The sequence below is a fragment of the Falco biarmicus genome, chromosome 4 (assembly GCF_023638135.1).
Source record: "Falco biarmicus isolate bFalBia1 chromosome 4, bFalBia1.pri, whole genome shotgun sequence".
NCBI classification, from domain to species: Eukaryota; Metazoa; Chordata; class Aves; order Falconiformes; family Falconidae; genus Falco; species Falco biarmicus.
The window spans coordinates 70,191,701-70,203,634 of record NC_079291.1 but is presented as its reverse complement, the minus strand read 5'-3'; the positions used below and the strand labels follow the sequence as shown (position 1 = coordinate 70,203,634).

General features: G+C 36.6%; 1 protein-coding gene and 1 long non-coding RNA gene across 3 annotated transcripts in view; one reads left to right on the top strand and one right to left on the bottom strand.

The window, feature by feature from the left end:
• The first annotated feature begins 264 nt into the window (after nt 1–264).
• The window catches only part of LOC130148449 (uncharacterized), an 18,326-nt gene continuing 6,656 nt past the window's right edge, over nt 265–11,934 (top strand). Inside the window, exons 1-5 of one of the 2 annotated variants that reach the window (XR_008821561.1) lie at nt 265–618; nt 1,122–1,166; nt 3,214–3,275; nt 5,901–5,973; nt 7,363–7,478. This is a non-coding gene — a long non-coding RNA (uncharacterized LOC130148449). Of the gene's footprint in view, nt 619–1,121; nt 1,167–3,213; nt 3,276–5,900; nt 5,974–7,362; nt 7,479–11,934 lie in introns of those variants that run through there. The other variant, XR_008821560.1, reaches the window with a different exon arrangement.
• The window catches only part of EMP2 (epithelial membrane protein 2), a 23,113-nt gene continuing 20,190 nt past the window's right edge, over nt 9,012–11,934 (bottom strand). Inside the window, exon 5 of the mRNA XM_056337029.1 lies at nt 9,012–11,783. Within this exon, the coding sequence (XP_056193004.1) occupies nt 11,599–11,783 (185 nt within the window). The 3' untranslated portion in view covers nt 9,012–11,598. The remainder of the gene's footprint in view (nt 11,784–11,934) is intronic.

The following is an 11,934-nucleotide window of genomic DNA, read 5'->3' as shown; positions in this document are numbered from 1 at the left end:
CAGTATATTTAATTAAAAAAACCCTCACTTACTTTTACAGAAATAAGCTTGTTTAAAAGAAGTCTTTGGAGTCTAAGTCTTTTTCACATCTAAAAATATAAAAGAATTGCATGTAACAAACATAAAATCTTGTCTTTTTGTTAAAGGCTATCATATGTTTTACAGCATTAGTTTCGTATCTTCATCTTTTCTCAAAAACTTTTCCCAAAAACAAAGCAAAAAAAGGATAAGGTCAAGTAAGATGCTTATAAGCCTCAAAATTTAAGTAAGTGTTTGGGGTTTTTAAAAACAAGTTGAGCTTCAAGGAAAAAAAAATGCTTTGGTGTTACTGTGTATTTAACGTGATTTTTCTTCTGTTGTGTTTAAGTACACCTTGATTACTTTAGCACTTTTTGCAAATATGACTAGGCTTTTACTGTAGGTTTTATGACAATGTAATATTTGTTTCCTCCTTTGTCAGACAGTGCTTCCAAGTGCAGACCATCAAAATACAGTAGTAAACCAGTTTGGACCCTCTGCTTTCTGTCCTGATATCATAAATATACCAAGCTCCTCAAATACACTTCTGCTATCACCTTACTCTGGTTTCACTTTAGCACATGTCTTAGACTATACAGGGTATGTATCTATAGAGTTGAATAGTAGAATCTAGTTAATGTCCTTATATTGCTTTAAAGCATTTATGAGAAAATTTACTTTTCCTCTCAACTTTTTTATTGGCTGTTAAATTTTAATAGTTGGATTTAAACAATGTTATCATTAGGTGTCCACTGCGGTTGCAGTATCTCCAGCTTACCCATTGCGGTCGAAGCCAGGTGATCAGCCCTAAGTGCTTCGTGGGCTGTTTGGGCACTGATTTCTTACTGAATGACAGGAAATGCAGTGGAAAGGTTGGAGATCAGGTGTCCACCTTTTCTTCTTCCTCTCTGTTATCCAATGGGATTTTTCTGCACCAGCTAGTAAGAAGATAATAACTTACTTTGGCCTCTTTATAGACAAAACCAAAATAACTGGGTTTATAACAAAAATGTTATTTCTTGTGCATAGGCTCATTTTTATTTCCTTAAACAGATACTTCATGTACTGCCTTCTTTTCCTTATATTTTCCACTTATTCTCTAGTGCCAGGAGAGATCTGATCAGACCCTTGGTTACTGCTGTGATCTCGTAAGTAAACAGCTGCAAGATGATGTAAAACAAAGACATCATTAATACTGTAAAAAAATGAAAGACAGGTTACCACAGAACTTCTTTCCTGAGGAAATTTTGTAAGCAAGCAGGAATCAGTTCTACTCTGATTTTTCTGTGTCTGAATTTTACTACCATTTATCAAATATTTTTTGTCCCAAATCAGAAATGCAAAAAAAGAATTTAAAGTGCACAGTCAAGGTCAGTACTGAAAAAAATACTGTGCAAGCTGCAGGAATCCTTGTTTAGTTGGAATCTGGCCTTCAAGCTTGTGAAGAAGCCACTTATCTGCTACCTGATCTTGTTTTGTTGCTTTATTTAATCTGGCAATTAATCCACTGTATGCTGTGTTACTGGAATAATATGAAATCTTATTTCTGATTACAGTCCACCTGCCATTTTTAATTTAATGCTCCCTTCTCATGGTATTTTCAAGATTTTCTGAGTGTTTACAGTCCCTTCCATCCCTGACCACTCTGTGATTCTGTATGTATTACTGCATATAATCTGCCAATTATTTGTCTGCTGTTTGCAAAAAGCAATGATTTATGAATGTGCAACTGTGTGATATGGGACTGGAAAAATATGACAGGATGGTCTATATGTCTGTATGGGTAAAATTTCTTTTAGCATAGGATCCTGCATGGCTGATACTTGCACGGCTGACACCAGGTTTATGTCTTCAGCCTTTGGGTTTCATTGTGAAGTCAAATTTACATTGCTCAAAGCATGCATGAGGTTTCTTACCTTGCTTTGGAAGGTAGTAGTCAGCATTATTTTTCAGTACATTCACTTCAAGTTGCATTTTTAAACTTTATTTTACAGAAAAAAATATTAATGTGGTTTTTGGCTTCTGAATATCCAAATTAATCTTTGCTTATGGCAAAAATGAAATCAGTAAAGAAGATTTGTTGGTTTATAATTGCATAGGAATAAGATCCAAAACATTAACTTGACACAGCTGGAGTAGTTTGGTTATATTGTTACCAGCAGTTAAAACCAGGGTATCCAGAGGAAAGAAGGTAAAAGCTGGCATTTGTGTGGTTGCAACAATCACAAAGTGTGCCTAGGATTCCCTTGTTTCTTACGGAGAAATCTGCAGGGAATCGACTGTGTTAAATGGCTGTTCTTTTGATCAAAACCCGATGCAGTAGATCTACTGCTTCTGGGTACTTAGCATTTCCTCCACTTACACGATGTCCTGATGGCTGGCACCAGGCAAGCCCAGACAAGTGTCCCACGATACAAGTAGTGCTAATGGCAAACAAATACCCCCTTAGTCGATTTTATCTTTTTCTCAGAGTAAATTGCACTTCATATGTTTCTAGACCCACTAATCTTAGACAGATGTTTTACACCCTCAGATCAACTGGATTATTTTAGACATATACAAAGTCTGCAGGAAGTAATTTACCATCTACACTGTAAAATGAACCTCTCAGCAGGTATACATTTCAGCATGCCTAACGGCATCTACTGATATTTTTGAGTTTTAAGTGACCCCAGGTCTGAGACAACAGAACGTACCCCAGTAGATCTCACAACGTACCGCACTAATGCCATTTGCTATGCAGTCTGAGATGATGAAATTGCCAGGTTTTGGGTAATGTGAGTAATTGGTGGTTTAGAGAGCACAGAAATGTAGTACAATTAATGTGTGCCCTGTTTTCATAAAGCAAACAGAATAACTTGTTTTACTAAGATGAAAGCAAATATGGTTTATTTCTATAAAAGATGTCTAGAATATGAACATTCCTGATGCATAGCAGATTCTGCTGTTAATAAATTGTAGCAATGCACAAGTTAGTAAGTTAAATGCATTTAATTTTTTTTTCTGTGCCATCATTTATTAAGTGGTTTAGTAACATTTTTTTACTGTGCCATTATTTTGTTGTTTTAATTGTGTCTTGGTAAATGAATGCAACTTTTAATGGTTGATATATTTGTGTAGCTATTTTCCATGCTCTTTTTAGAAAAGAATTCATTCTTGTATATTTCCAAACAAATTTTTCCTATTTTTTATCAGTTCTTACGAAGTCATGCTGGTCTCCACGGAAAATGAAAATCCAGCAACTGCAAATAGTTCAGGTATTGAAATTTAATGTTGAATGCATGCTAGTGAATTTACTACAGAATATAAAAAGTACATCTAGAATATTGCCCACTACTCGTGTCTTTTCATTTAAAAAATGTCATTAAAATCCAATTGTGATTCTGAAACGCTTTCACATGTGCCAGATCTTTGTGTGTGTGATTTTTTAATTGAAACATTAACATGCTTTCACTTTATTAAGATGTCTGCCTGTAGACTGACATTATTTTTATAATGTTTAAATTAAAACTATTAGAAGTCTAGTATGAGGTGCACTAATGAAAACTTTTTTACACCCAAGCCTCTGTTTTATTATTACAACATTCTTTTCAGGGGATAGCATACAAAGACAAGGATTAATTTAAGTTTTTAAAAATCAAATTATTGTAACTTAAGATAGTTTAAAATAGTAGAAACACTACATTTTTTCTGTTAAGCTTGACTCATGTAAATATGTAGTGAGCATTCTGAGCAGCACTTTCCTCACTGTGATAGCAGTTGCTGCTTAAAGGAAGTATCACCCTTTAATCAAGAGTAATACACAGCAGGCTGTTTGTCCTCTCTACACTTCTTTCTTCATTGCAATTGGACTAATTTACTGGGAAAAAAACTTCCAGAGAAACCCTAGCCCACAAAATCTTGAATAGCATCTCAGAATGCATGCTTTCCAACAGTGCTGCCTTCCAGAGATGTCTTTGATATTTAGAGCCCCTCTAAGCCAGTTCTGGGCAGGCTGAGCTGACGTGCTAGATAGCTGCTTCTTAGAGGCAATACTAAGCATTCTTGGTGCGTCTGTCATTTGTGTAAGACTATTGTCCCATGTGTTTTGGGAGTGGGGGTCTTTAATATTCTGCTGCTCTGATAAGGGTTAAAAAGTGTGATTGCAACAGTGTAAATTAAGACTTTTAGATAAAACTTGTTTACATATTTTAACCTTCTGTGAAAACTGTGTTACAGCTGTTCCAAATATTCCTAAAATGCTAACGGTACGTAGGTGCTTAGATTTGGGGTAAATATATGAACACATAATGTAGGTATGCGGACTGTCATACCTCTTGCTTTTGTTATTGTTCTATTACCTTTTTAAAGATAAACTTATAAGGAAAAGAATGATGTGAATAGTGATGATGGAATGTCATACTGCTTTTCCCCTTGGAAACTGAGACCTTTACTCTGGATGATTTTCTGTGTTGACACATAATACCTATTTTATGTATTGACAATTTTTGTCAGGGACAATTTTAAGAAACAGGTAAGTAATGATGAAATCAGATGATAATTGTAAGAATTCCCTTGGTATTTCACGTGTTCTTCACTTCATTTACAGGGTGGTTTTGATGATCAATCTAAATTGGAAAACACTTAGAAGGACAAGCACAAACCAGGGTGGGGAGATCCTAACCCATTTTAGGAATAGCAGATGTGTGGTTTGTGATGTCTGCACCCCTAATAGTTACACAGATTAAGAATGGCTTTAGAATTAAGAAGAAATACTTGTAGTCTCTATAACTACCCTTCTTTGCAAGCATGTTTGAAGATCTTCTGTTATATGCTAGTAGTCTGACTTATAAAAATAGTTTACAAACTCCTTGGCTCCTATATTTTAAGTACCTAAATGCAAGGGAAAAAGAGAAAATTTGGCATCTTCCCCTACACTGTTTGCAGGTACTCAGGTAGATTCTTATTCTTGATATGAACACGTATCAAATATATACTTCTGGTGAAACTAGGCCTAATTTTTGGTGGGTTTGTGTTTTGTGCTAATAAAATTGACTCCTGATTCTTTGTAGTCACTACTGGTCACACTTCTTATCAGAATAATTTTAAAATCAAATTACTTGAAAAATGTAATTTGAACAAATGTTTTACTAAATCATCAAATCACAGACTGGTTTGGGTTGGAAGGGACCTTCAAGATCACCCAGTCCCAGCCCCCTGCCACGGGCAGGGACACCTCCCACCCGCCCAGGTGGCTCCCAGCCCCGTCCAGCCTGGCCTTGGACATGCCGGGGATGGGGCACCCACAGCTGCTCTGGGCAGCCTGTGCCGGCGCCTCAGCACCCTCACAGGAAGAATTTCTTCCCAATATCTCATCTAAGCAGATTTACATTAGATGCCAAGCTGTACACTGCAACTCTTTGATAATTACTGTATTGAAATTGATTATCATTTTTTGTAAGCTGCCCCATTGGTATAATGCCATTCAGCTTGTTTCACAGTTCTGGTAACAGGCACATAGCTTGGAGAGAAATTTGAAAGCTGTTTTGTCAGTGGAATAAATTTCCTGCTGTTCTGTGTGGGATGAATTATTATCCTTCTACTGTCTATATGATTGAAAGATGAAAATCAGTAGTTACAAGGATTGATGATGGCCTCATTCTGTTCAGGTTTCACTTAATGATAATCTAGCTGGACTAAACTGAAGCAATCTTACAGTTTCAAGAAATTTTCACTTGGTGGATTGTTTTGTAAAAAAGAGTCTTAGCCTGAAATTAACATCTCACAACAGGGAAAAAACCACAGCATGCAGAGAAAAATCAATCATATATGAAGTAAGGATTTTAACAACTCTGTCTTTTGATATAGAAAAATAATATTTAAAGCTTGCATCTTGTTTGCAGGAGAACAGAAACAGAGCAGAAATACTTATGGAATGCACAGTTCCTAAAGTTGAGAGAAGAAACATCAAATGAGGTACTCATTTATTCAACTTTTGTAGGACAGTAATTTTTAAAGTGTGGACTTGCATATTGCAGGGTGGTTTGCAACTTGATGGGTAGCTCGACCTTTTTAAAGACCTTTTCAAATGGGAAAGGAGCAGTGTTTAAGTTGGGTTTTGAAGGAGTAGGTTTCTGCTTTGCCACGAGGAGGCTCTATTGTAACAGTGCTGGAGCAGTGAAAGTTTCTGTAGGAGATACCTTCGTTAGAAATGAACACACAAAACCCCCTAACGCCAAAATCTGTTCCAGTCCTCCTTCCCCCTTTGTATTCATTTTCCTCTGCTTTGTCTCTTCCTTCCCCAGCCTCCCCCTCCAAATCTGTCATGCCTAAAAATGTGTGAAAACAGGATTTAAACTACCCTTGCTCTGTGAGCTTTTAGGTTCCAAAACAGTTTTAATTCTTCAATACAGATAATTTAAGAATGAGAATTTCCTGCTGAAAATATTTTACTACAAATAAAAAATATAAAGTAATATTAAGAAAATCCTCTCAAGAATAAGAGAATATGTCACCTTTTTTACTTCTGGCTGATAATATATTAAGAAGGTTGAGTCTGTGAAGCAGTGCACACGTGTTATTTTCCTACCTTTTCCTTTGTAGCAATGTGTACGTACTTGGTTTAAATGAAGTTTTCTGACCTTCAGCATTTATGACAGTAACACTTTTTTATTACTTTTTTAGAAAGAGAATTTAACTTTTTGGAGGTTTTTTGAAGGGGAAAAAGAACACCAGCTTTCTTCTCCAAGAAGCCGCAGTAAAGTAGATCAAAATCTGCACCACATGATATAGTTCAGATATTATCAGGATTGTTTCATATCTGTTGAAATTTATTATAGCAGTTGAATTTCATGAAGGCACCTGCAGTTTTACTCATCTGTGCAATGTACACCTGTTTAAAGCTAAGTAACCAAGTACATGCACAGGTTTGTGGCTTTTTGGCTAAATTTATTAAGGAGGAAAAAAACCCAGAACACAAAAAAACCCCACATCTAGAAATTCAGTTAGGTTAGTGCAGTAATGATCCAAAGTAAACAAACATCACTCTAGATGTAATGGTAACCTCTTCAGAACTCCTTTTGGTAACGCACAAGATGTTGTTCTAAATTGTTATTACGAGCCTGCATCTTCTACTTTGGGGAAAATTTTACTGGACAGGTAGAAACCAATTGTCTGCAACATGCTGAGTATTAATACATGAACATCAGGTCACCTGTGACACTTCTGTTAGTTTGGAAACTCTACAGACAGTAACAATTCAGAAGTTTATATATTTATACAAAGCGAAGTTCATATGAATAAGTAGTGTAACTGGCTTACTTGTAATCGCTGTTTAAATAACACTGGTTTTGTCTTGGTGCCTAGATTTTAAAGCAATTCCCTCACTGCCAAGGAGCCCTCCCTGCCCAGAGCTTGCTGCAGAATCCAAAGACCCTCCCCAGGGTCCTGAAATGAGAAGTGGCTTATGTGCAAAATCCCTAAGGGGCTGCACTGTCCCAGACCCTCACAGAAGTTGACCCAAGTGTGCTTCCCGGCACAGTTAGCACTTACATCTGTCCTGGGAAAACCTCAATAACGCTTCTGCATCCCACTGGAAGAAAATAGGCAAAATAAAGGCTTTGCCACTTTCAGTGGCTTGCTGGTTATCACAGGTTATCATCTCAAAGCTCTGCTTTGTCATTCAATGAAAAGATGTGTGTGGATGTTACAGACCATTTTATGATATAGAATCTGTAACTGTTTTTAAAACTCTTTAGGAGACCCAGACTACCTTAAGTGGTCACTGTTGTTCCACTATTAAGTACAATAACAATATAGTTGTTACTTGCAGCGAGTTCCTTGTCAGAGCATTGTTTATACAGCAGACAGTGTTCATTTCCTTGTGTTTCCTACTTGTTAGTCTGTTACGAACTTCACTCCATTAAATTCTGTAAGCTTGTTTCTACAGCCTTGAAAATGGAAGTCTTGTTTTGACAACCAATTTACTTCCACATTTCACTTTCTTTCATCTGATTAATCCAGAAAGGATTATTGCACATACAAAGAAATGAAAAATATAATAAAATTTTAAGCTTCATTACGGTCTTTATTTCAGTGGCATTGATGAACCGTTTTAGGGATCTTAGCTCTCTTCAGTGTTTGGAAAGGTAGTGGCTCGTCTTACTCTTTTTTAGAAATCACAGGAAGAATTCTTTTGTTTTGTGTCTAGCTAAATGGCACAAGCTTCCACAACACTCAAGATAAGACACTACTGCTGTAGTCCCTCCCTTATTTTGAAGCCATTAAGAGCTCTTTAAAATTAATAGTTGGTATAACTCGGGTAAAAACATAGTTAATGCCTAAACAGCACAGTTTCTATCACCTACAATGTTGGTTCTTTGGGGTTTTTTTCACAAGATATCTCATAGCAAGGTAGTGCAGAACTTCATTTTCTCTTGTCCTGGATGGAATACATTTAAAAAAATACATGTTTTTTGAAAAAGAAAAACTAATTGACATAAATATTCTAGATTTTTTTTCCATCATTGTTTCCTGTACTTCCTTTCAGATGCTTACTTGCTGGGTAAAAAATGTCAGGTAGATTCACAGCTGCTACTGAATATTTTAATAGTTTGGACTTTTCCCTTTTGTTCACTATAAATAGAAGGCAGAAGTTTTATGGGGCTTGGGTAACTGTTCCTGAGGAGTTGGGGGTGTTGTTTCGGATCAATCTGTACAAACCCATCTGTGTTGTTATCATCTCAGTGCAAACCTGAAGGCTGGACCAGAGCAGATACAGAACTGGCCTATTTTCTCACATGGTCAAGGCACTCTGCCTAATCTTAAATACACAGCTCATTCTGCAAATGATGAAAAAATCCACCAACTTACAAGTAAACTACTTCTCAGAGCATCTGTGGATCTTGCATTACTCAGTAGCTATTCTTCTGACACCATACACTTAGATGCTCAATACACTGATATTTACTCTGCTTACCCTGGGAAGTCTTCAACAAAGGACAAAAATAACCAGCTTGTGGTTCTAGTACAGGCAAGAAGAATTTAATTTTACCTGTTCATACAAATACTCAACTATTTCTCATCCAACATTGTGTAAGTATAGCCCAAGCTTAAAGACAAGGTCAGATTGCTAAATGTATTGAGCTTGCTATTACAGTACAAGAATTGCTTTTAACTTTATTTTCATGTACAGTTTCAGAATATAGAGAGCATAAAAAAATGGTATATTTTAAAGGCATATCAGGTAGAAAGAATATCCTAAAATATGTTTGTCCTGTTAAAACTCTAGTTCACACTGGTTTGGCATTTGTTTTCTTGGTAGACAGAACATTCCCATCTGTTCTATGTGGTACCATGTGCATGCCGCTGTTTGTACACGGTGGTGTGCGTGCTTTCCACTTTTAATTAAAGGAACAGAGCTTGTACTGTGGAATTAAGCTGTGTGTTCATGTATATATACATCTTTATTTTAAATATTTGCTCTATAAATGACCCGAACATTATCCAGGCAAAAAACTGAAGAAGCATTTCTTTAAGTCAGTGGCACAACAGCTTAACTTAGAATTTTACAGGACTGTCTTCTAGATATAAGATACTATTAATCTCTATTTGCTTAAGAATTTCCCTTACTACTTCATGTTTGAATAGAACTAGCAAAATGCCTAGCTAATACTCTTATCTACTTTCAACCTTAAATCTGCATCTGCTTGTTTAAGACAAATTCTGCTTGCTAGCAAAATCCAGGTTTTAAATCTGGAATGTATTCAGCAAACTGTAGAAACACTTTTTTAAAAAGTAGGGTAATAATTCTTGAAATGCAGAGCATTCCCACTAAGAGAAAAAACCTGGCAAAATATTAGCATCATGCTGGACTGGTGAGAATGCATTTTGCTCAGACTGATTTGGGGGTTTACTATGATTACAACTTCTAACATGCTGTCCTGCTTACTCGTCTAATTTCTTAACAGTTGTGTTGGGCTTTCTTCACTCCCAAAAGACAAGTAGTACATGCCAAAGCATTTTAAGATGTTCAAAGCATGGAGGGGGAACTATATGACCTATTACTCATGTTGGAGGCATTTCCTATACAGCGGTGCACCTGAACTTGTACTGTGTGAGAAATCAAGGATAAATTATCTGAAGGAATGGGTCAGACCATCAGCAGATGTATAACGCAGTATCGACTTTAGTAAAGCTAAACTACTTTGTAATAACAAATTTGTTCTACATGAAGTGTAAGACCTCGTTTAAAACTATTCACTCTTTTATTGCCTGTGTATTGGGCCAGCTGTAGTGAATATACAGAAATAAATAAATGGTTAGTGCGTTTAAGAAGTCAAATCTGTATCTAAGCATCAAAGCTGTGACTAACCAGAAAAAGCCATTTCATTCGTTCTCCACACTGACCTCCCAGCTCCGACACCAGCATCAGGCAAAGCCAGTAGTGGCTGAGCAGTTAAGCCTGGTATTACAGTACAGTCTTATCTCACAAAATTATTGAAAAATAAAAATCACCAAGTCATTTTGTCCCAAAAAAAAAATCCCGGAATTCGTAAGCACAGCGACTGCACTCTGATTTATTTAGTAGGAGTGTTTAGTTCAAGTGAAATCCACAAAGGAATTTAGAATGAATTTTTTAAAGGGCAATTTCCTAGTGGGCAGTCTCGGGGAATGCTTTTGTAAATGATGTATTAACCATGAAATCACGGTATAATAAAAGCCCTGTGTAATAAGCATGTTGAGTTTGGCTGTAAAAAACAAAATTTGGCATTACTTGATCACTAATTTGCTTAGGAATTTGCAGATGTAGGCAAAGTAATGCTTTCCACCACCACCCCTTTTCTTCCTTCCAGAAAGTCTATGCACAATGCAAAAGTAAAGGGATATAGGACTTGCGTGGGATATTTCTTACTGCTCAGACTGTTCTGGTCCCACGTTGTGCAGTGGATTTGCTGGTAAATTCTCCTGCCAAAGGCTCTGTATGCTTAAATTAAATGTGAAAGGAATCAAGAGAATCACTTGCTGGAGTACAAAAAGGAGTTGTTTACTCTTGCAAAGCAAGTGGCTTTAATAAAAGCTTGATGACATGTACTGCACATTATGAAGAGCAGGACATCAGCCCTCTGCCAAAACAGGCACACCAAGTGCAGCTTTGGCTTTTACAATTGTTTGCTTTTTCACTGTGATCTGGGCCTCATTTTTCACTCCCCCATATTTAAACCCGTTCCAAAGGGATACATCTGGTCCAGGAATATAGTTAGCATACTGCTTACAAACTGATTTGCATGGGCTTTATTTGTAATCTGCTAGAGGCCAGGAACAAACTGTTAATGTCTAGTAAAGGGAAAACCATTTATGATGATGAAATATGTAAAAGAAACATCTTGGCTCTGTCCTGCTCAGACCCCTGACCTGTAGGTGCCAGGCATTCCATTAAACCTGCCGGATTTATTTTTTTTTTATTCTGTTTCATATCAAGAACACAGTACATTTTTAGAGAAACAATACCTTTACTACAAAACCATGTAAATGATTATGTACAAAATGGTTACTGGAATTTGGTTTTGTACTGTAGGGAAAGAAATAACTAGCTGCTGACATTTATTTACGCTTCCTTAATACTAGGTACATAACACCACTGATCAGAGTAAAGGCAAATGCAATCCAGGCTAAGACGAAGGAATAGCCATACTGGCCTTTAGAAACTTCAGTGCTATATTGATTGTTCTTGTGCAGTTCTTCATGCCTATCTGTGTAAATGGAAGCTGCAATCATAACACACAGACCTGGAGGAGGAAGAAAATAGTAAAGTTTAGCATCTCAAAATATTATCAATGTACATTGCAACTATTCACTGTCTCTCTTGTGTCAGCTGCTTCCACCAATGTCCTTTTTCTGCAGACACTCATTTTCCATCCTCAGAGTAACCCGGCAGCA